Raw genomic sequence first — 21035 nt, 5'->3', positions numbered from 1 at the left:
GAGTGGCTTCAAACCACATGTGTGAGATGCTAGATCGCCATAGAGAACAGTGAGCAGTAAGGGTAAACGCCCAAAGAAGGCGCTACCTGAGACGAGAGAGAAGCCAGGCGATGGGGTCCTCGGGCAAGTTGCACCCACACCTCGGACGACCTCTCTTCCGGGGCTGCATCTTTCTTCCTCTGAGTTTTCCATCTGTGTGTGCCTGCACCCACCCTGTAGGAGATTAGGGAGTCTGGAGTCCTGGGTGGTGGTTAATTAGGACTCTGTGGGCTTGATTTGGATCTGCTGAGTCAGGCTGCAGGTCGGTCCCTTCTGGCATCTTCTGCAGCCTTGAATGACAGAGATGATGGAGGGGAGGTGGGGAGGACAGCGGCTCAGTTAGGCTTGTGAGTGGGTTCCAATGCTGTGGAACTCACTAACAGTCAGAGGGGGATGTCCCAAAGTGGAAGGAATATGCATGGATCCCCTCCGGAGTGGGAGTGGGGGTGGGGAAAGGATATCCCTGCAGAAAGTAGATCTCATCACCCCACAGCCCAGCTCAGAGAACCCTGACGCCTCTCCACTCTGCTTGGAAAACACCCTGAACTTATGAGCACAAACTCAACACCTTCCCTGGAGTTTGTAATTGATATCCTCCTTGGCTTTGCTGCCCTCTCTTCTGCACAACTATTTTATTTTATTTTTTCCCATTAAAAAATGCACTATTTATTGAAATACAAGTGAATTATCCAACTAGTCACTGTGAAGAAGTGTAATCATACTGACTTAGAAACTCTATGAAATGCAGGGTGACATTCTTTTGAGTCCAGGCCATCTAAGGTAAGATCAAGATTTCAGAGAAACCCAAAGGCAAAGGGCCTCACCAGTCTTTACTCCCCATCAAAGATGCACAACTATTTTAAAATCTGGCTGACTGTCAGGACCCTCTGGAGCTTGAAGAAAGTGCATATTTCTGAGGGTGATTAATGATGATACTTTCAGAGACTCCTTATGTAGTTAGACATATACTTAAATATATGGGAGAAAGGATACAAGGTCTGAGATTTGCTTCAAAATACTCTTGTAAAAATACTGTGATGGGACAGGGGAAAAGAATGGTACAGAATGTGACTCATTATTGAAGCTGGAGATGGTCATATGAAAATCTGTTACATGACTCTACTTTTGTGTAAGCTTGAAATTTTCCAAAATAAAATTTTTTTTAATGTATGATCAAAAAATAATATAGAAGTAAAGATTTCCAGATCTACACCGGGGCTTTGGTCCAGAGGATGGAGGTGGGCCCGCCCAGGACAGTGCCTGCAGCTGTGCACTGCACAAACCCAAGGTGTGCCTCAGTCTTCCGAGATTTGTACAGTTATTAGAAGACTCCTCCAGCAGGTGGCAGTAACTTCTCTTGAGAAATGGGTTCCTTCCAATTCACACAAAGACACTTCTGGGCTGGTAGCAAAATCTTCCCTAAAGCTATACATGAAGACTTTAAGTCTCTCTGGACAATATGATGATCAAGCAGCTTTGGTCCCAACTGACCTACACTGAATGCCCACTGTGCACTCACACACTCGGTGACTCTGCCAGGGTGGGTGAACCGTGATGCTTTCTCTCTCACCACTACTTCAGTGACCCCAGCATGCCTGGACATGCCCGGTCCCACCCCATCTTCACAGGAGCCACAAAACCCACTAGAGGAAATTTATAAAATACAGAGATGCAAAGAATAAAGATCAGCCACAAATCCACAGCCCAGAAATAGTCAAAGCTAATATTTGTCACATACCTTTCAGTCTTTTATGTGCACATTTTAAACAAAATTAGGATCATCCTCTACAGGATCTTTTATAACCTTTTTTCACATATTAAAATAGTGTGGGGCTTCCCTGGTGGCGCATGGTTGAGAGTCCGCCTGCCGATGCAGGGGACACGGGTTCGTGCCCCGGTCCGGGAAGATCCCACATGCCGCGGAGCGGCTGGGCCTGTGAGCCATGGCCGCTGAGCCTGCGCATCCAGAGCCTGTGCTCCGCAACAGGAGAGGCCACAGCGGTGAGAGGCCCGTGTACCGCAAAAAAAAAAAAATAGTGTGAACATTTTCTCATGATATGAAGTATTCTGCAATGCCCTGTGTAATAACTGCAACAGTATGACATTCTGTGTTAAAATTTTTTAGGATTTGCTTTTTCAGGGATGAGAATACACATTCAAAGGCAGAATGGAAAGGACATTTTGAGACTGGGAAACTAAATCCATTGGGAAAGAAGCAATCCAAAAATCACCCTGAGCACTTCCCTAGTGGCGCAGTGGTTAAGAATCCGCCTGCCAATGCAGGGGACACGGGTTCGAGCCCTGGTCTGGGAAGATCCCACATGCTGCGGAGCAACTAAGCCCGTGCGCCACAACTACTGAGCCTGCGCTCTAGAGCCCGCAAGCTACAACTACTGAAGCCTGCGGGCTTAGAGCCCATGCTTGGCAAGAAAGAGAAGCCACCACAATGAGAAGCCCGCGCACCACAACGAAGAGTAGCCCCCGCTCGCTGCAACTAGAGAAAGCCCGCACACAGCAAGGAAGACCCAACGCAGCCAAAAATAAATAAATTTATTAAAAAAAAAAATCACCGTGAGGTGCAGACCCTCCTTCTAAGGAACTGACAAACCAAACCCTTGCCTCAGGATAATTCCTTTCATAAAACATGGAAGCATTACTAGGATTCTACAGAACAAGCTGAGATGTGCAAGAAAATAAAGATTCATTAAAAGGTGAAAAACTAATTCCAAAAGCAATTCAGTGATTTGGAATCTATGATAATTATGTTCGGGGAAGGTCTTGGTTTGCCTCAGTAAGTTCAATCCCTGGGACTAATGCCTCAGGAATTATAATCACCCACTCCTTCTCCCATGAGAGGAAGAACAGCCAGCAGCCAGGACACACGCATGTCTGCAGCTGCAAGGAGAAACCTGCCTGTCCTGCTCCAAGTGTCCTTTCACACCAAGAACCCGGCACAGGCTCATTACCAAGGTCAACAGCTCTGGCTTCAGTTACAGCACAAATCGTAGGTGCTCAGAAATGACAGTGCTATTGATTAGGATTATGTTAAGTTGTGCATTTCTAAGAAATATAATCCAACCTCAATGACCTTGAGAGCAGCACACATATGTCCATGCAGTCCATTCAAAACTGCGGTTTTCCTCATTATTTGGAAATCGGGGCCATCCTAAAAGCCACTCTAAGAAAGCAGGCACGTTTTATACTCCAGTGATCCAAATTGGCTATTCCATCACTCCCAAAACATCAGGAAATAACCTTTGCTTTATTTTGCGCAGTCACAGATAGGTATGATATGTCAGCAGTTCTTCATCTTTTTTTCTGTAAAGATCCTTATAATCCTCCGATGGAGCTCTGTGTAACTCAGTGAGGTACTCCTTTTCTAGAATATTCTTGTGGGGAAAACACAAAATCTTCTCTGATTTACATTTTTAAAGTAAATCATTGTAAAATTTCATCACTTTAGTACTATGAGGGCCTTATTTCAAGATCTCAGAGGTGATTCTGACATATCATGCCTGCAGCATATGATAAGTATTTTCATTCCATATCGAAAGATTCAACTCCTCAAGTGCTGAACTAAGATGGGTGCCGAGAAGAAAAAGCAGTAGGGTCCCTACCCTCCAGCAGAAGGGAGCGACGGGACCTTACAGACAGAGCCATGGGTGCAAACCCACATCACTTGTGGGACCATGGGTATGCTGCTGAATTCTCTGAGCTTCCATTGCCTCATCCATAAAACAGGACTAAGAAATCCTAACTTGTAGGGTGACAATAAAAATAATATGAGTAAGAGTCTGCCAGGGTGCCTCACACACATTAGGGAAAATCAGTGGGGGCAGCTATCAGTCATTTGAAAGGGTTCAAGTGGTCTGCCTGGTCTTCAAGGAAGAATATGGACAGAATTCATGTAGAATGCACCCTTCCAGGTTCTTTGAAGCCCTGCCTCTGACACTGAAGCAGCAGCCCGGGCTATTCTAGTGCTAACTAGCCTACGGCTATTTAAAGCACTTGGCTAGAGAGGTCAAAGTAATAGATTTGTTACTGTTGTAAGGACACAAATAAAGGCTTGGTACCAAGCCTGCTGCCTCACAGTGCATTGCATTAGATGGAAAGCAGGATGAAAGAGCATGGGTGAGTCAGCATAAACCATCACCGCCACAGAAAACAACTCAAAGTACATGCACTGCTGACCGGTGGTGGCATGAACTTCCTTTAGAGGACCAGCCATCTTCCCTAACTTAAGTGGCAAGGAACACAAACCGGAAGTGACCTCAAAGCAACTGATAGCTACTGAGGGGAGAAATGGCCCATAATTTAAAAAAAAAAAAAAAAAAAAAAAAGAAATGGCCCATAATTAACCATAATAAAAAGATTTTTTTTTTGTAGATACCTTCCACCCTTGCCCGCCCCCCCACCCCCCCATCCCCGCCTACAGTCTCATCTCGATATAACAGCCAGGGGATCCTTCTGAAGTGAAAACTCAGATCTATAAACTCCAACTTAACTCCATCTTCCTATGTCACACAGGCAAAGTTAAAGCACTCTCCATGGCTTCTAGGCCCTGAGACCTGGTCCTGTCCCCTCTTCTATGACTTCCTCACTCCCTTGCTCACTGTTCCATTCACTGTGGCATGCCTGCTATTCCTCACTATGCCAGGCAGGCTTCAGGGCCTTTGTACCTGCTGTTTCCCTTTGCTTGGAAAGCTTTCCCCGCTGCTACCGACACTGTCGATTCCCTCTTGAGCTCTCGGCTCAAATGTCACCTCCTTAGGAAGCCTGCCCTGGCTACCCTCCCCCATTCCCTTCCCCTCCTTTGTTTTTCTCTGGACAATTATCATTTGACGTGTGTGCACGCGCGTGTATTATTTCTTGTTTGTCTTTCCTTAGTTGTAGGTAATCCACGAAGCCAGGGATTTTTGTTTTGTCTTGTTTGTTTCCCACTGCTACATCCCTAGTGGCAGAACCGTCTGGCTAAGATTAAATGCTCAATAAATATTTGCGAGATGAATGCATAGCTGTGAAGTCTGACTGTCTCTAGCAACTAGCTCCACAGAACACGTTAACTCATTCACTAACCTCAAGGTGCATTTGGCTGCAAACTTACTCAGGCTGGTGCTCCAGGAAGCCACGCAGCTCAGAACCAGATAATCCACGGGGGCCCCTGACCTCACAGAAACCAATAGCTCTTGCTTTGAAATATTCCATGCCATGCTTTATGGCATGGCTTGTAGCCCCTTAAAAAAATTATCTTTTCACATTAGGACAATTCCAAAGCAGCTTTCTGAGAAAATTGTGCCTTTGCCTTGGGGACCATGTTGCGGGTGGAGTGCCCTTCCATCCAGGTGAGCATTTTCTAGGCTTGCTGGTTTTTCTAACAGGTCACCAGTCCTGGCTCTTGCTCCTATGTTTTTTTTTTGACCCTGTGGATTATCTCTCAGTTACTAACATGACACCAACCCTCCACATCTGTCCATCCACATCAGCAGCACCTTGAACAAACTACTTGCAGAAAGTTTCCCAGAAGGTATTTAACAGTCTTTGCATATTTTAATTATATTTTTAGATCAAGTGGCATAAGTAGAAGTCTAATATGCAGACCAATCTGTGAAGCCCTTTAGCAAACAGCTCTACAACATTACGTTTTAACATTCTACCTTTAGATTTCACCTAAAGATTCTTATAAAAATCATTTAAAAGTAAAACCATACCTGAGATATTTAAGATTTCAGTCAAAATATTACTTCCTTTGAGGAATGACTGTGTTTCCTCCTTTGGGATAAAAGTTACATTACAGATTAAGTTTCCTTTTTCTGACCTCCAGAGGAAAAGTTTAATCACAATCACAATGGTTACAATTACAATGGTAACTCTTGGAGATGACATACCTGTATTCTTCTCTCCCACGCACCCCCAGCTCCTGATTTTCTATTTTTCATTTATCATTTCACTGTAAAGGTTTCTTGTAAGCCACCTCAAAGCTACTATGGAAAGATACAGGATAAAATAAACAGAAAGTAACTTTTGCCATTAAGAGTCAACATCAGAGAAGGACCTCAGCCTGTCTCTAGTCAACGGTCTGTAGGTTTACAACAGGAGACATTTAGGAGGTACGTTAGGAAGAATACAGGAAGCATCATAAGTGAAATAATGAATCTCCCCTGGAAATTTGAAATAAAAGGCTCGTGGCTACTTCCCAAGGTGGTATAAGTGCTAGATGGGGAGAGAAAAGATCAAATGACTCTGAAGGTTCTTTACACCTGTGATTCCAGAGTAGAATAGTGGACAACCAGGCACCATTCAGACACTGCCAACTATTCGAATAGAAAAGAAAAGAACTTAAAATCCTCAACGAGGCCTCATGCTCAGCTGGGATTGATCATGCCAATGAGACAGGCTCCAAAAGCATCACAGCCAGATCCCAGTGAGGCCTGTGCTTATTCGGCTGTTGTAACAAAGCCTGGACACAAGAGAACCCCAATCACCTACCAAAGGCTTCCTGACATTAATAACTCAACGATTTTTTAAACTGCCTGGCTTCTCAGTGTCTAAAGGTAACGTCACCTGATATAAATAATCATCCAGCCAGAACTCCTCTTCTTCAGAAGTTATCCTATTTAGCATTTCAGGCAATTCAAAAATAATTCATAATACTTCTCTTCAATAATATCATCCTGGGACTTCCCTGGTGGTCCAGTGGTAAAGAATCTGCCTTCCAATGCAGGGGATGCAGGTTCGATCCCTGGTCGGGGAACTAAGATCCCACATGCCGTGGGGCAACTAAGCCTGCGTGCCACAACTACAGAGCCCACGTGCCCTGGAGCCTGCATGCCACAATTAGAGAGAAAAAACCCGCATGCCACGGCTAGAGAGAAGCCAGCACGCCGCAACTAAGACCCGATGCAGCCAAATAAATAAATGAATAAAAATAATAATTTCATCCTGTTTTCATATTTATCATCTTGTTCGTCTTCCTAATACCCACCCTACGCCACCCCCCAGAAGATGCTGTGCCGACCTCAGAGGTACAGACACTAAGGTTACAAGACCTCCCATGCTTTTCCCAACAATATCCCCAGAATGGTCTCCCAGATCCCAGCCCTGGGATCATCCCACTAGGTCATGCAGCCAATCCATGGCTTGTTTCTATTTCCACGTTTTAGCTCAGAAGAATATAGGAAGGAACTACATATTTGCTTTTACCCTTTCCTATGTGTCTTCTGGTATTTTCTATCGTTGAGTTTCTGTTTACATTAGAAAGAAGTCCGAGACAGAATCTGTTCCTGTTATTTGAAGGGTCTGTGAATCCATCAATAAGCACACTTCGGGAGGAAGCCTGGAAGGTCTCCCCAACACGGTTGTTCAGTTCATAGTAGGCGACTGAGCACCAGTGCTGCGGCTCCTCGTAGCAAACCGGCCGAAAATCTGAAAGAAAACGGACCAGACAGGACATCACTACCGCCACGCTCGTGCCTCCCAGCTCACGACTCCACCAGGAAACTGCGGTTACCGCTGTTCACCAGAAAGTTAGCTGCAAGACCCAGGAGGCTGCTGTGTGATCTTTACAAACCTGCCTCTTCCACGGAAGCTGTTGGCAGGTAGCTCATCTGGTCCACGTACCTGTGCACAGGGGCCACCGTCCTTGTTATTCTCCCATGGATGGAGGCTTTGTAAACATGTTTACTAGAATTGAGGGGCCAGGCAACAGCGATATGAGTGGATCCATGTAAACTTCATCCCCCCGAAAGGAAACACAGCTAAAAAGAAGCTGCCAGGTCACCTCATCTTTACAGACGACAGCATCTTGCTGTTGCAGTGCCAAACTGAATCCCCGTGGCAAAGAGTACCCTTTTCTAACAACCTAAAGCTGAAAAAAATTTGTTTGAATATGTAAAAATCAAACCAAAAACACTGCATAGGATTTTATTTAAGAAAGAAAAAACAATGTCCACATAGACTCACATTCTCCTTTGTGTACACATGGGATAATTATGGCATAAAAATATTTTAAAGGGAGAGGTCTATTTCATTAGGAAATCCATGAATGTTATGTTTTCACCCCAAATTTTTCAAAGTTAAGTTGCCACTAACCCAAATTTGGCGGGTTTTTTTTCTTCGCCCCTCACACTCTTTCTCTGCCTTTCTATTGATTATAGTATCTTTCTTTTCTTTGAATATTCTAGTAATTCTTGTGTCTAGAGTGTGTTCCTATATGCACTAAAATATGAACTCACAAAACAGATAAATTAGGGGGTTATTATTTGATTTCCAAATGGACCTTCACTTATGAAAGAATTCCCTCTGAGATACTTTAGATAGTAAAGCGCTTTGACCCTCCCTGCTCGGCGTGGTTGCTGGAACGGCAGCCACTGCATTACCTGGGAGCTTGTTAGGAATGCAGATTCTAGGAAAGCACCCCAGATCTAGGGAATCAAAATCTGCATTTATACAAGATCGCCACGTGGCCTGTATGAACATTAAAGTGGAGCAATATTTATCTAGCCTATTACAGGACACAAATAAAATTATGTAAAAGCTATATACATATTTTGAAGAGCACTCCTCTAAGCCAAATGAAAGACATTACTATAAACTTATTATAGTAAAGAAACACAAACGGGACACAATTACTAACTTCTTAAATACCTAATTCCATACTAAAACATCCAGAACTACAGACTCGTAAATGTTTGGTTAAAATTTACTTGTTCTACTAACCAGGATAACACACAGAACATTCACTCTATGGGACTGAGGAATGCCAAAGTCAAAATGCGAAACCATGCTATCTGCCCCTGACAACACTTAGGAAACAGCAGGCTGGCACGTTTTGTTTTCTTTTGCTTTTTTCTTTGTTTCCCAGAAGGGAGGTGGTAATAGGAAGTACTCTTGGAGAACAGCTACATTTGGCTGTTCATCTGCCAAGTGACCTCCGTTAGGCACTGACAGCACCAAGTGACTCTCAGCTGTGGCATCTATAGGTCAGGCCTTCTGGGTCCCTGGGGCTTTGGCGGCATTATAAGGTGGGGGTGGTGTGTCAACTAAAAGAAAGCAGTAAAACAAAGGAACATCGAACTGATAGACTACACAAGGACAGCTTGAGTCAACCCTTTCTGCCGCTAAACTCCTGGCTTTGGTGGACAGTGTCACTGCTACAGAGAGACCAGTAATGTAAGGGGGCCATTCTACAGTGACACTGGGACAGTCCTCCAGGAGAAATTGGTTGTCCTGAGGCCCTCACTAGAGGGCTGATTCGCTGTCCCTCTGACTTATGAGTTATTATTGGGTTCAAATGACTTCATGATGGGACCTTCAAATCTAGGAGCTATTCTCCTAGCTTTTCTCTATAGTCTGTTACCTGGCTTTCAAAACAGAGAACGCTAAACCTTCTTTGAAGTGAATTTAATTTTCAGTTCCTCTGGTGCCATGGATTGTACAATGGCCAAAGGGAAACTCTGACTCAACACAGTTCAAAATATGGCCCCCAAAACACAGAATGGCTGAAACCTGATTATAAGCTTGTGCCTAAGGCATGCTAAGAAGGGCTCTTCTCCCCAGATATCAGTTTTATGATCAGATGATCATAATTAGGCAAATGGTATGCATTCAGTTGATAACATGTTATCAGAAATTAATTCAAAACAATAAAAACTCCTGAGGAAGAGAGAAAACTCTTTATCAAGGACCTCAGAACAAATGATTCCTTCTGTTCACATTCCTCATGTCGGTTCAGAATGGTCTTGTTATGTTAGCAGTGGAGTTCAATGGCATTAACTCCACTGCCTTTGTTGAACTGAATTGTCCATCCAAGTAGTTCTCACACTTAAGTGGGCATAAAAATCGTCAGTGGAACCTGTTAAAATGCAGATTCCTGGGCCCACCCCCCGAAATTGTGAGTCAATAGATCAGTGGCTGGATGCAGCCATGCAGGTTTTAACAGGCATTGCTGATGATTCTAATGCACGTGGTCCATGGACCTCACCGCAGTGCCAGTGATAAGGCATTTCCCTAAGAGAAAATGAACTATGACCCTGGTGCAAAAGTTATAAAGGGGACCCTTTTGTAAGTCCTTGAGTCTATCTACAAAATTAAGGGGCTGAACGTAGAGTTCATATGACCCATCAGTTCCATTCCTAGGTATGTACCCAAAGGAAGTAAAAGCAGGGACTCGAACAAATACTTGAACATCAATGTTCATAGCAACATTACTCACAAGAGCCAAAGGTAGAAACAACCCAAATATCCATCACCCAATGAATGGATATTTTTAAAATGTGGTATATCCATACAGTGGACTATTGTTCAGTTACAAAAATGGAGTAACTGATACTGCTACAATGTGGATGGACTGTGAAAAACACCGTGCTAAGTGAAATAAGTCAGACACAAAAATCCCCACAAATGTTGTACGGTTCCATTTATATAAGGTACCTAGAATAGGCAAATCCACAGAGGCAGAAAGTAGATAAAAGCTTACCAGGGGCTAGAGGAAGACGTAATGGGGACCTACTGCTTAACAGGCACAGAGTTTCTGTTTGGGGTGATGAAAAAATTTTGGAAATAGATCGTGGTGATGGTTGCACAACAGTGTGAATGTACTTAATGCCACTGGATTGTACAGGGATAAATTGGAAGATTGGGATTGACATATACACACTACTATATATAAAATAGATAACTAATAGGGACCTCCTGTATAGCACAGGGAATGCTACTCCATACTCTGTAATGGCCTATATGGGAAAAGAATCTAAAAAAAGAGTGGATATATGTACATGTATAACTGATTCACTTTGCTGTACAACTGAAACTAACACAACACTGTAAATCAATTATACCCCAATAAAGTTTTTTTTTAAAAAAGAAAGAAATTGATAACTGCTCCAAAATGGGTAGAGTCCTGATCTGGTTAGAGGGTGGGCAGGGTCCAACGGCCTGCAGGAAACTGCTGTGTGAACTGCAAGTGGCAGCGCTGGTTTTTACGATGGCCCCGCCTACACAACCGTGTAGGGTACTCGTATCCCGGGAGACCGCGGCTTTCACTGACCTGAGTGCTGGAAGGGGCTCTCCGGCTCGGAAGGGCTTCCCGGGGAGTGAGGGTAGCCGGCTGTGCACGGGGACTGCGGGAACGGGGGCCCGGGCGACGGAGGGAAGGCCGGGCACGGAGGCTGCTGGAAGGAGTCGGGGTAGGTGGCGTTGTGCGGCATGAGCGGCTCGCTGTGCAGGGACGCGCTGCGGAACTTGGCCAGGAGGCTCAGCTGAGGGTTATACTCGCTGTGTCTGGGCACGAGCACGGGAGGCAGAACTGGGGGGAGGAAGGAACCGGTATGTTAGAACCTCGGCTCACCCGCCCAAAGGAGAGTGGAGGCGGGCTGCTTTTCGTCTATCCATTTTTGGGTGATAAACTCCTGTTTTTCCTTTGGGAACCACCTGTCCACCATTCTGTGTGCTCATCGTGACATTGTCCACGAAGGTCCCATCTCCCCCTCAAAAGACAGCTTGGGAATCAAGCTGAAGCAATGGTTTCTCTCCTCACAGCCAATTAACGAAAAGTTTAGCAGAGAATCGTTCTGATGTCAGCGCTCTAAAAATTGCCTACTCATTCCCATCGCAGAAATGACCAGAGCTGCCCTATTACCTGGCCTTCTGGAGACCTGACTGTTCACTGCTTCCTTTGATTCTGCCAATAAAGCGGTTTTTTTGTTTGTTTGTTTGTTTAGTGCAAAATCGGTTTCTATTGCTCACAATGAAACCCCAAGTCATGCCCAGAATATTTTTACTTCAGAAACCACAGTGACTTACTTAGATGACCAGCCTAAATTTTTAGGCTCCGTACGGCTGCTTAAGTAAAAACATTCTACTTGCCTTTAGCAGAAAGGCTTAAAGGTAACTAAAAGTTATAAAGTAAAAGATAAACAGTGAGTAGTAACAAAAGTGAATAAGTAGAAGATAAGCAGTAACAGAGAACTTATAGATAAAGTCTGTTCATTTTAGTATGTTTCCTTCTGGGTTCCATACTTTAAAAAGAACAATTCGCTCCTGATTCTATACAAAAACAGGAACAGATGCAATTCTCAAGGGCAAGCATTGTCCAGGCATTCCTAGCTCCTACTGACTTCTAAAGTGTCCCAGGCTTGGCAGAAAGAAGCTATTCCATGAAGTATTGTTGAGGGGTGACCTGGCACCAACATAAGTTCCAGAAAGAGAAGCAGGGAAAACAGAGGGATGAAGTGATCAAAGAAATAATAGGCAAAAACGTCTCGGAGCTAAAGAAGGATCTATGTCATCAGATTGAAAAGAGCCACAGAGTATACAGCCTAATTAGTGAAAAAAGATCCAGACCTAGTCATACCATCTTGAATTTCAAACACCTAAGGACAAACTGAATATTCTAAAAGCTCCCAGAAGACCACCTCAAAGTCACCTACAAGGACATGAGAAACTGATTGATTACTTCCCATCACCGATGCTGGACAGTAGAAGGCAATGGATCAATGCTCTTCTAAGGGGGAATAATTCTTACCCCCAAATCCCACAATGGAAACTACTAGAATAGCCAAAAGAATAATATAATTAATATTATATTAACTTATATAATAATATAATAGAAACCAAAATATAGGTTGAGAAGAGGAAGAAAGGAAAAAGGTAATATAAATTAGCTAAATCTTCATCTTTTATGTTAGAGTCAATGAAATTAGCTAAAAGTGATAAATTTGGAAACATGTATATTATCTAGAGTTATCTTCATATTTTTTTAGTAATAATGGAGAGAACTAGCAAAAGAACCAAGCCAGAATGATTAAAAGAGCTTGCTTCTGGAAATGGCTGAGGTAGCACTTGTTTCAAATCACACTATGGATTTGTTATCACATGCAAGTATCAATAAAAACTTTCATAGAAAGTAAATGTTTTGGAGTAAACAGACAACAATTACAATACAATAACATCCATCACGAAGTCCACCATTTACCCACTATCATACACTTATCTCTTCTTAACAAGCAATAATTTTCAGTTCTACAGGTGGAATATAAACTCCAACAGGTAGATGAAAACTTTTAAGTGAAACCACTACAGATATGAGGGTGGCAGAGAAACAATGATTTCTTCCTCCTTCAAAAGCCAGTATTTGTATATGCCTTATGACATGATAGAACAAATACTCAACATCACTGTGCAAAAATAACCTGGATGATAAGCCATTCAATTTCCTTTTATGTAATCCATGAATATACAGGCATACAAAAATGCCTTGCCTCATGAATACTCTGAAAGTGAGGGGCTGACATAGTAAATGACATATGACTTCTTTTCCAGTGATGCTTCTTGATCACAGTGTTAACAAAGATCAAATAAACACTCATTTTTCTTTTTTGGATGAAGAATTCAGATACTCGCTGTGACTTCAGTTCTAATGTAAGATATCTACGTTGTATTCTTAACATTGATAAACAGACTCCCTCATATCTGAATGCAGAGACTTTCACTCCACCATGGCCTGCAGGTCTGAGGCACCAAAAGAAAAGAAAGGATGCATTTTTCTTTATTGAGGCAAATATCTTGATAATGTATTTCTATCATCTGGGTAAAACCAAAGGCAGTGAAGATTTGTAAGGAAAACTGATGGTATCATCCTGGTTGTAATTCAGCCTGACAAGCTCAGTTTACCTTAGGTTTGCACTGATCATATTTGTAAATACTTTCACTCAAAACACAGCTGTCTTAGCCCCTTAGGGCTGCTATAGCAGGTATACCATAGACTGGGAAGCTTATAAACAACAGAAATTTATTTCTCACAGTTCCAGAGGCTGGGCAGTCCAAGATAGGGGTACAGCCTGGTCAGGTTCTGGGGAAAGCCCTCTTCTGGGTTGCAGGCTGCCTTCTTCTCACTGTGTCCTCACACGGTAGGAAGGGAATGGGGTCTCTCTGGGGCCTCTTTTATAAGGACACTAATCCCACTCATGGGGGTCTAGCCTCATGACCTAGTCATCTAAAGGTCCCGCCTCTTAATAATATCACCTTGGGCATGAGGTTCTCAACATATGAATTTGGAGGGGACACAGACATTCAATCTATAGTAATAGCTATTTCTAATTACTCAATTCTATTTCTGCATCACAACTGCTGCTTGCAAATATGACCTAGTGAGCTTACAGACACTGGTCTCAATGTGATGCCACCTTTTAAATACCACACTATCTAAGCATTACCCTGGGGACAGATAATGGAAGGAGTTACTGCGTATAAGGAAATGCAGAGCAAAGCTGAGAAAAGCTTTTGTATCTTTTTCAAAAGTCATGTGGTTCTGATAGAGTGTGGGCATTTTACACGGAGGAGAAATTATACTCCTGAAATAACCTCCAGTTGCATGAAGAAAAATCATTATGAGCCATGAAAACATTTTTGCACAGCTTCTACCAGACGCAAGGCACACAAAGTGAGGTCTGAGGACTGGTGAGACTTTACCAGCTGCTGGGTACCAGTCCGTGGAAATACAAGTACTGAAACTGAGAGTTGTGTTTAGAAACTTTAATAGCCACTTGACAGAGTAATTTTATATCTGTTGAAATGAATAGTAAAAAATATTGAGCTTGTATTTTGTAAGTCTTTCAAAAGTTTCATCTGCCTAGTAATTCATTTGTATTGTAAAAATACTGATATTTGAGGGATTGGAAATTTTTTTAAAAACTGGTCCTTCACTTCAGATAGTTTGAAAAGCACTAAAATTGATTATTTAAGTGGTTGTGTGAGTGTAAAGAAAATCAGAATTCAGCCTTCAAGGTTCCTAAAACGGGTGGTCAAAAGATGAGAGATTTCAAAGGCAAAACTTCAGCTTTATGATAACCAGGGACCCAGCAAACTTGGTGCACATTAGCATCTTCATTGTTCTCAAAATACTGACTTTAAGCACGGCCAGAAAGCTAGATGTAAAATATGCCTTTTTCTATTAAAAGATCAAAGTTAGGAATTGAAAAAAAAAAGGTATAGCTTAAACATTACCTTAAAATCAATACAATCTTTGCCATCTTTCATTTTGGAAACTCAAACCTAAAATATGATGATATGAAATCTACCTGCCATATGTAAAAACATTCACACTATCATTCCTGAAAGAACCTCACATAATATGAAAACATGAAATAATCCTTTAAAATTAGGGTTTCAAGTGTTCAAAAGGAAAGCCAGATACATTTTACAAGATACTTCTCACAAGACACATTTTATAACTACATTACTCAGGAAGAGAAAAATGATTTCTTGATAAATATTTTTCATGGGATGTATTCTGAATGCTTAATATAATTCAAATCTTAGAAACAAAAGGGAAATCAAGTCATTTCTGTCATAAACTCATTGATGACATTTTTTTAAAGTAGGCAAAGATAGCTCAGAGAGAAGCAAGAAAGAAGAGGAGAAAGCAAAGACCTACACGATCCAGGGGAAAGCACACCACATTCACCAGGAATGTGGGCCTTTCTCATCACAGTCTCACCCTGTATCCGGGGTGATGTGACCGTGAGAAGCATCCACGTTCAGGCAGGTGACTTCCTTGACAACAGTTTAACAGCATGATAGTGGGATTTGGGAGCCTGAAAGGTCACCTCACTAAGACTGCTATAGGCTGGGCATGACTTAGCCAGGACGGCTGCAAGGTTAACTGAGCCTGGGAGGGGGCCAGGAGGCAGGCTGGACTCCCCCCACTACCTGCCTTCCTACCTAGAACTGCCTCGTGATGGACATGGGCCAGTTCCCAGAGTGCACGTGCCAGCCCTTTGGTCTCCTGGAATGGGGCAGATGGCCAGTGCGGGAGAGGAAGCTCCCACAAAAACTGCATCCATCAAGCCATAGGAACACTCCATCCAAAGAGAAACGTAGTCAAATTGTTACAGCCAGTGTGAAGGAATGAAGAGCAACACCAGCCTTCTCCAAAAGGGTGTGTGTGTGTGTGTGTGTGTGTGTGTGTGTGTGTGAAATATAGGTACACACACACACGTGTGTGAAGAGTTTTAGGAACAACACCTTCCTATATTTAAAGCCATATTTTAGAACAGCCACCAATCTCCCCTAACCGCCACTATGTTCAGTCTTGGAAGGGTTTCCAGCAACTCTTTCACTGGCTGTTTTCAGACCCAGGTAGGAGATATCTCCACTTACTTGAGCTTGGGGAAAGTGCAGCCCGTTTAGCTCAGCACAGTTGAGTGCAGGAAAGGGGGATGGGGAGGAGGATGTTTATTTTCTTCCAGTTGATCATGTCGAGGCGATATTAAGAGCTTTCAAGAACTGGATGATGACTCCAAAATGCATCAAAATAAAACTGCATTTTTCAAAATCACACAAAGCTTACACGTATACTGAAATGAAAATATCTTCTGTCTAGATTGTTCTGACTACAGAATTTGGATCAGTTCCTGCAAATCGAACCTCCCTCTCTTCTCTCCCTCTCTCGCGGGAAGGGGGGTCCTTCTCCTGCCAGTGCCCCGTGTTCTCCACCAACTGAGACACACCCTCTTACAATGAACCATGAAGGAAACCCACCTGGCGTCTCCACACGGCGGTAGTGGTAGGGGTTAATGCACACCTCTTTCTGCTTGGAGCCAAATGGGAACTCACAGCACTCCAGTGGCTTCAATTCATGGTGAGACTGGAGATCGGGCCAACGCCACACTCGGCAGTAAATGACGTGGGGCAAACCCTTGCGGTGAGACACCTGCAGCCGCCCGTCCAGGGAGCGGGGAATCGTCACACACTTGCTGGGTTGCCCTGGGCAGCTGAGAGCCCTCTCCAGCTCATCCATGGCTCCTTTCTTCTTCTTTAACTTCTTCACTAATGAGTCCACTGCCTTCTCTGCCCACTTTTCCTCTTCATCTCCTTGCTTCCAGCCGAGCAGTCTCTTCACTGCTGGGCTGGTGAAGGAGAAGAGGGAGCTGATGGGGGTGCTGGAGTGCATAAGAGAGGGACCACAGGCGTCCAGTGCAAACAGGAGCTGGACCCAAGGCTCTTCACTGCCTGCAGGGCCCGAGTGAAGTGAGCAAGGACGCCTCCCGGGATGTCATAGGTACCAACTCTCCAGGGACGTCATAGGTCTTCCCTTTCTTCTGGAAGTAACTGTGACCAATGCGGGCTGGAAAGGGGGTTGACTTTCTCCTAAGCCCTGGGATGGGCTGGCCAACTCTGAAAAACACAAAATAAGACTTCAGTGAACTTAATCAGGATAATTTTCAGAAAAGGTTAAAGGTTGGATGTAAGAGGGAAAATATTCTTCAAATGTTCTAGACTTGAAAACTCTCAGTCACCTTTGACTCTTCCCTCTCCTTTATTCCCTATATCCAAGTCTTGGTAATTCTGCCTTCGAAATGCCTTTCAGATTTTGAAGCTTTCTCTCCATTTCCGCATATCTGAGCCCTGCCCCACCACACCACCCACCTTGATCACTGCAACACCTCTGAAGGAGCTCCTCTCTTCCAATTCTAATCCATGTACTACCAAATACAATTTTTAACATGCCATTTTCCTACTTGAGAAATTACAGTGGCTCCATGGTTTCCCAAGTATAAATGTCTCTGCTTGGGTTTCTAGGGTCTTTTCTCAACATGCTCATGCCTCTTCTTTTCGAATTTATAGTTTGCACAAGTGATCCATCTTCACTGTACAAAAGATATAAAAATGAAAAATAAAAAATTAGGACCACTGATCATCTCACCACTCATATATTCTTCCAAACTACTTTATAGGATAGTGGTTCTCAAAATGTGACCCAAGGACCCCTGGGAGTCCCAGAGTCCCTTTCAGTGGGCTGTGAAGCCCTCTCTTTTCCAACTACACATCTGTGTGCGCTAGATTTTCCCCATGTACTTCGACCCAAACAACAGATCACACAGACTGTATTCAGGAGAAGATGTGAGAATCCAAGTGTCGTATAGTAAACCAGGCATTAAACAGATGTGCAGAAATATAAAACAATAGCACTCTTTTCACTATTTGGGGGTAAAATCTAGTTTTTTTCAAAAAAAAGTTTATGTTACTATATAATGAGTTTATTGTTGTCTTTAATGAGTCAGTAAATTTTATAAGCTTCTCAGTTTTAATTACTAAAATGGTAAAAAAAAAAAAAAAGATATGAGCCACATCAGCAAAGGTTCTTTGGAGTTCTCAATAATTCTTAAAAGTAGAAAGGGTTATGGGACTTCCCTTATGGTCCAGTGGGTAAGACTCTGCACTCCCAATGCAGGGGGCCCAGGTTTGATCCCTGGTAGGGGAACTAGATCTTACATGCATGCCGCAACTAAGATCCCTCGTGCCACAACAAAGACCCAGCACAGCCTAAATAAATAAATCTTTAAAAAAAAAAATAGAAAGGGGTCATAAGACCAGAAAGTTCTAGAAGTTACACATAGTCACATACATAAACGCGTACACAAAAAAGTACTGCTGTCACATTTGTTATTCTCCCTGAAAATCAGCTGAATTCTTCTTTGCCCTCTCATCCAAAGGAGACATTCTTTCCCAGTTATTCAACAGTCCCAATTAAATTTCCTGAGGTAGAACTGCATTTCCTCTTCTGTGAAATAGCTGGCTTAAACAAAACTCTCTCCTTCTTCCAGATTTTAGAAACCAGCTCCCTTGTTAATGTTTAAAGTAGCTGCTGGTAATATTTCGGAGAAAGCTGACTCATTTTAGCATCTTGGAATCAATCTAGCTCAGAATCTCCAACAATAGCTCATTTAATATGAATTAAACATAATTTTCTCCTTTGCTTCCCTGGGGGGAAAGCTGCACCTTTCTGAGTACAATTACATGCACATCTTGAACAAAGGCGCTATCACAACGCCTGCTCTTGTGACAGCCATCAGGCAGCTCTGTGAAGAAGATGGTGGTTACACAAAAATTGGTGACATTCTATAAATACAAAGAAACACATACATCGCTTTATTCCTTGTATAGACTTTAGTTAGCACTGTATGGAGAAAGGTAAAGAAAAGGAGACGTTAAGCGCTTGATAGCTGTTCTCTTTCTCTTGGCAGTTTGACTTACACTCAGTTTTATTTGGAAAGGTTGATTTTGTGGCTTAACAATCATGAATTTATAAAATATAGTTAAGACACTGTGTTCAAGCTCTGTTTACTTAATCGAGACAGGCTGCATTAAAGCAATGGTTGAAGAGGGTCAGGAGCTCTAAAGAGGAGAAGTAACACAACACAGAATAATCTGAACCCCCAAAGAGCTTTGAATTCTGCTTAGTTTTACATAGGATTTGTTATTAGTAAATTGTGGCATAAATCTGTAAACTCAGGTCAGCAGTAGAAAACAGCTATTTATAAAGATGTTCAGCAGAGTTAAACGAAATATACGCTTTAAAAAACTTTTGCTCCATGAAACAAATCACAGTTCTCTAAACCAGGGTTTGCTGCTGCTGTTGTCGTTTTAACTGTGGGTTCCTATCTATTAATGGCCTGGGAAATCAACTTACTGGAACACATAGCTTTTGTAAAAACAACAAAGTAGACCATATTGCAGGGCAGCTGACAAAGAAAGAAAAGGCATTATTCCATTTAAATGTTTCATTCAGAGGTAGGTGTTCTGTGTGTGTCTGTGTGTGAGTGTGTGTTTGTGTGTGTACATGTGCATGTGTCGAGGGTCACCAAGCAAAGTTTGTTTGTTGTTGTGGGTTACAGTCAAAAAATGTTTGAAAAGTATTATCCCTAAACCATACATTTCCTCAAACCATGTCTGTTTGAGGTTCACCCTGATGAGTGACTTTCAGGGGCCACTGTCCCTCCTCGTCCCCTGGGGAAATCTTAACTAGTCAAGAGTCTGGGATCTGGGAACCCTGGCGCTGCAGTCTGATCTCTCTGCCGCATTTCAAATCTTTATGAGCCTCACCGTGGCTCCTGAACTATGATTTTACTGCTACAAGACACAGCTCCTGTCCCATTACACAGAGCCCTTGCGTTGGGGAGGCCCCAGAGAGTCAAATTTAGAATCTCAGAGTAATAAGTCAAATTTGTAATAGTGACCACTGGATAGGGAAGGAAAAGAACACAAAATATCAAAAAGTTACAGTCTTGGGCTTCCCTGGTGGCGCAGTGGTTGAGAGTCCGCCTGCCGATGCAGGGGACACAGGTTCGTGCCCCGGTCTGGGAAGATCCCGCATGCCGCGGAGCGGCTGGGCCCATGAGCCATGGCCGCTGAGCTTGCGCGTCCGGAGCCTGTGCTCCACAACGGGAGAGGCCACAACAGTGGGAGGTCCGCGTACCGCAAAAAGAAAAAAAAAAAAGTTACAGTCTTAAGGAATTAAATTTAATATCTTGTTAAAACCTATACTGGAAAAGAATCTGGAAAATATACATAGTACATATAAAGTAATATATATAGTGTGCATATATATACGTATAAGTGAATCACTTTGCTGTATACCTGAAACTAACACAATATTGTAAATCAAATATACTTTAATAAAAAATTTTAATAAAAACACAAAGTAAATTACAAATGCATATATTTAGGTCCTGTAAAAAAAAGTTAAGGTTTAGTAAAGCTGACTGGATCCACAGATGTTCAAAATATGATTCTCTACACTTGTTTGATATATTTTTTAATAGAAAAACTAAATGTAAAAAAAAAAAAAGCATCAAACTTGGAATCTCACTGACACTAAGGCTTCCGGTTCTCGTCAATGTTAATAGTTCTTATTTGTCCAGGGATGCGGTTTAAGGTTCACAAAGGTTATCCTCCCATTCTCATTACTATAATGTTTATTATTATTAATTTTTATTGGCGCATGGTTGCTTTACAACGTTGTGCTAGCCTCCACTGCACAACAAAATGAATCAGCCATACAGATACAGATATCCCCTCCCTTTTGGACTTCCCTCCCATTTAGGTCACCACAGTGCATTAGGTAGAGTTCCCTGTGCTATATGGTATGTTCCCATCAGTTGTCTATTTTATACATAGCATCAAACATTCCTATAATGTTTTAGCCACTAGTAGAACAA

General features: G+C 42.7%; 1 protein-coding gene across 2 annotated transcripts in view; it reads right to left on the bottom strand.

Annotated features, from left to right (window-relative positions):
• SMAD9 (SMAD family member 9) overlaps positions 1-21035 on the bottom strand; it is a 63969-nt gene that overhangs the window by 8680 nt on the left and 34254 nt on the right. For both annotated transcript variants that reach the window (XM_049701372.1, XM_033410122.2), the window contains exons 2-4: positions 16576-17211; positions 11084-11341; positions 7240-7461 (exon numbers count right to left, since the gene is read on the bottom strand). In XM_049701372.1, coding sequence (XP_049557329.1) covers positions 7240-7461; positions 11084-11341; positions 16576-16987 — 892 coding nt within the window. In that variant the 5' untranslated portion in view covers positions 16988-17211. The remainder of the gene's footprint in view (positions 1-7239; positions 7462-11083; positions 11342-16575; positions 17212-21035) is intronic.

The sequence above is a fragment of the Orcinus orca genome, chromosome 18, assembly GCF_937001465.1.
Source record: "Orcinus orca chromosome 18, mOrcOrc1.1, whole genome shotgun sequence".
Classification (NCBI taxonomy): domain Eukaryota; kingdom Metazoa; phylum Chordata; class Mammalia; order Artiodactyla; family Delphinidae; genus Orcinus; species Orcinus orca.
The sequence above is the reverse complement of the archived record's forward strand: the minus strand, read 5'-3'. Positions and strand labels throughout refer to the sequence as shown.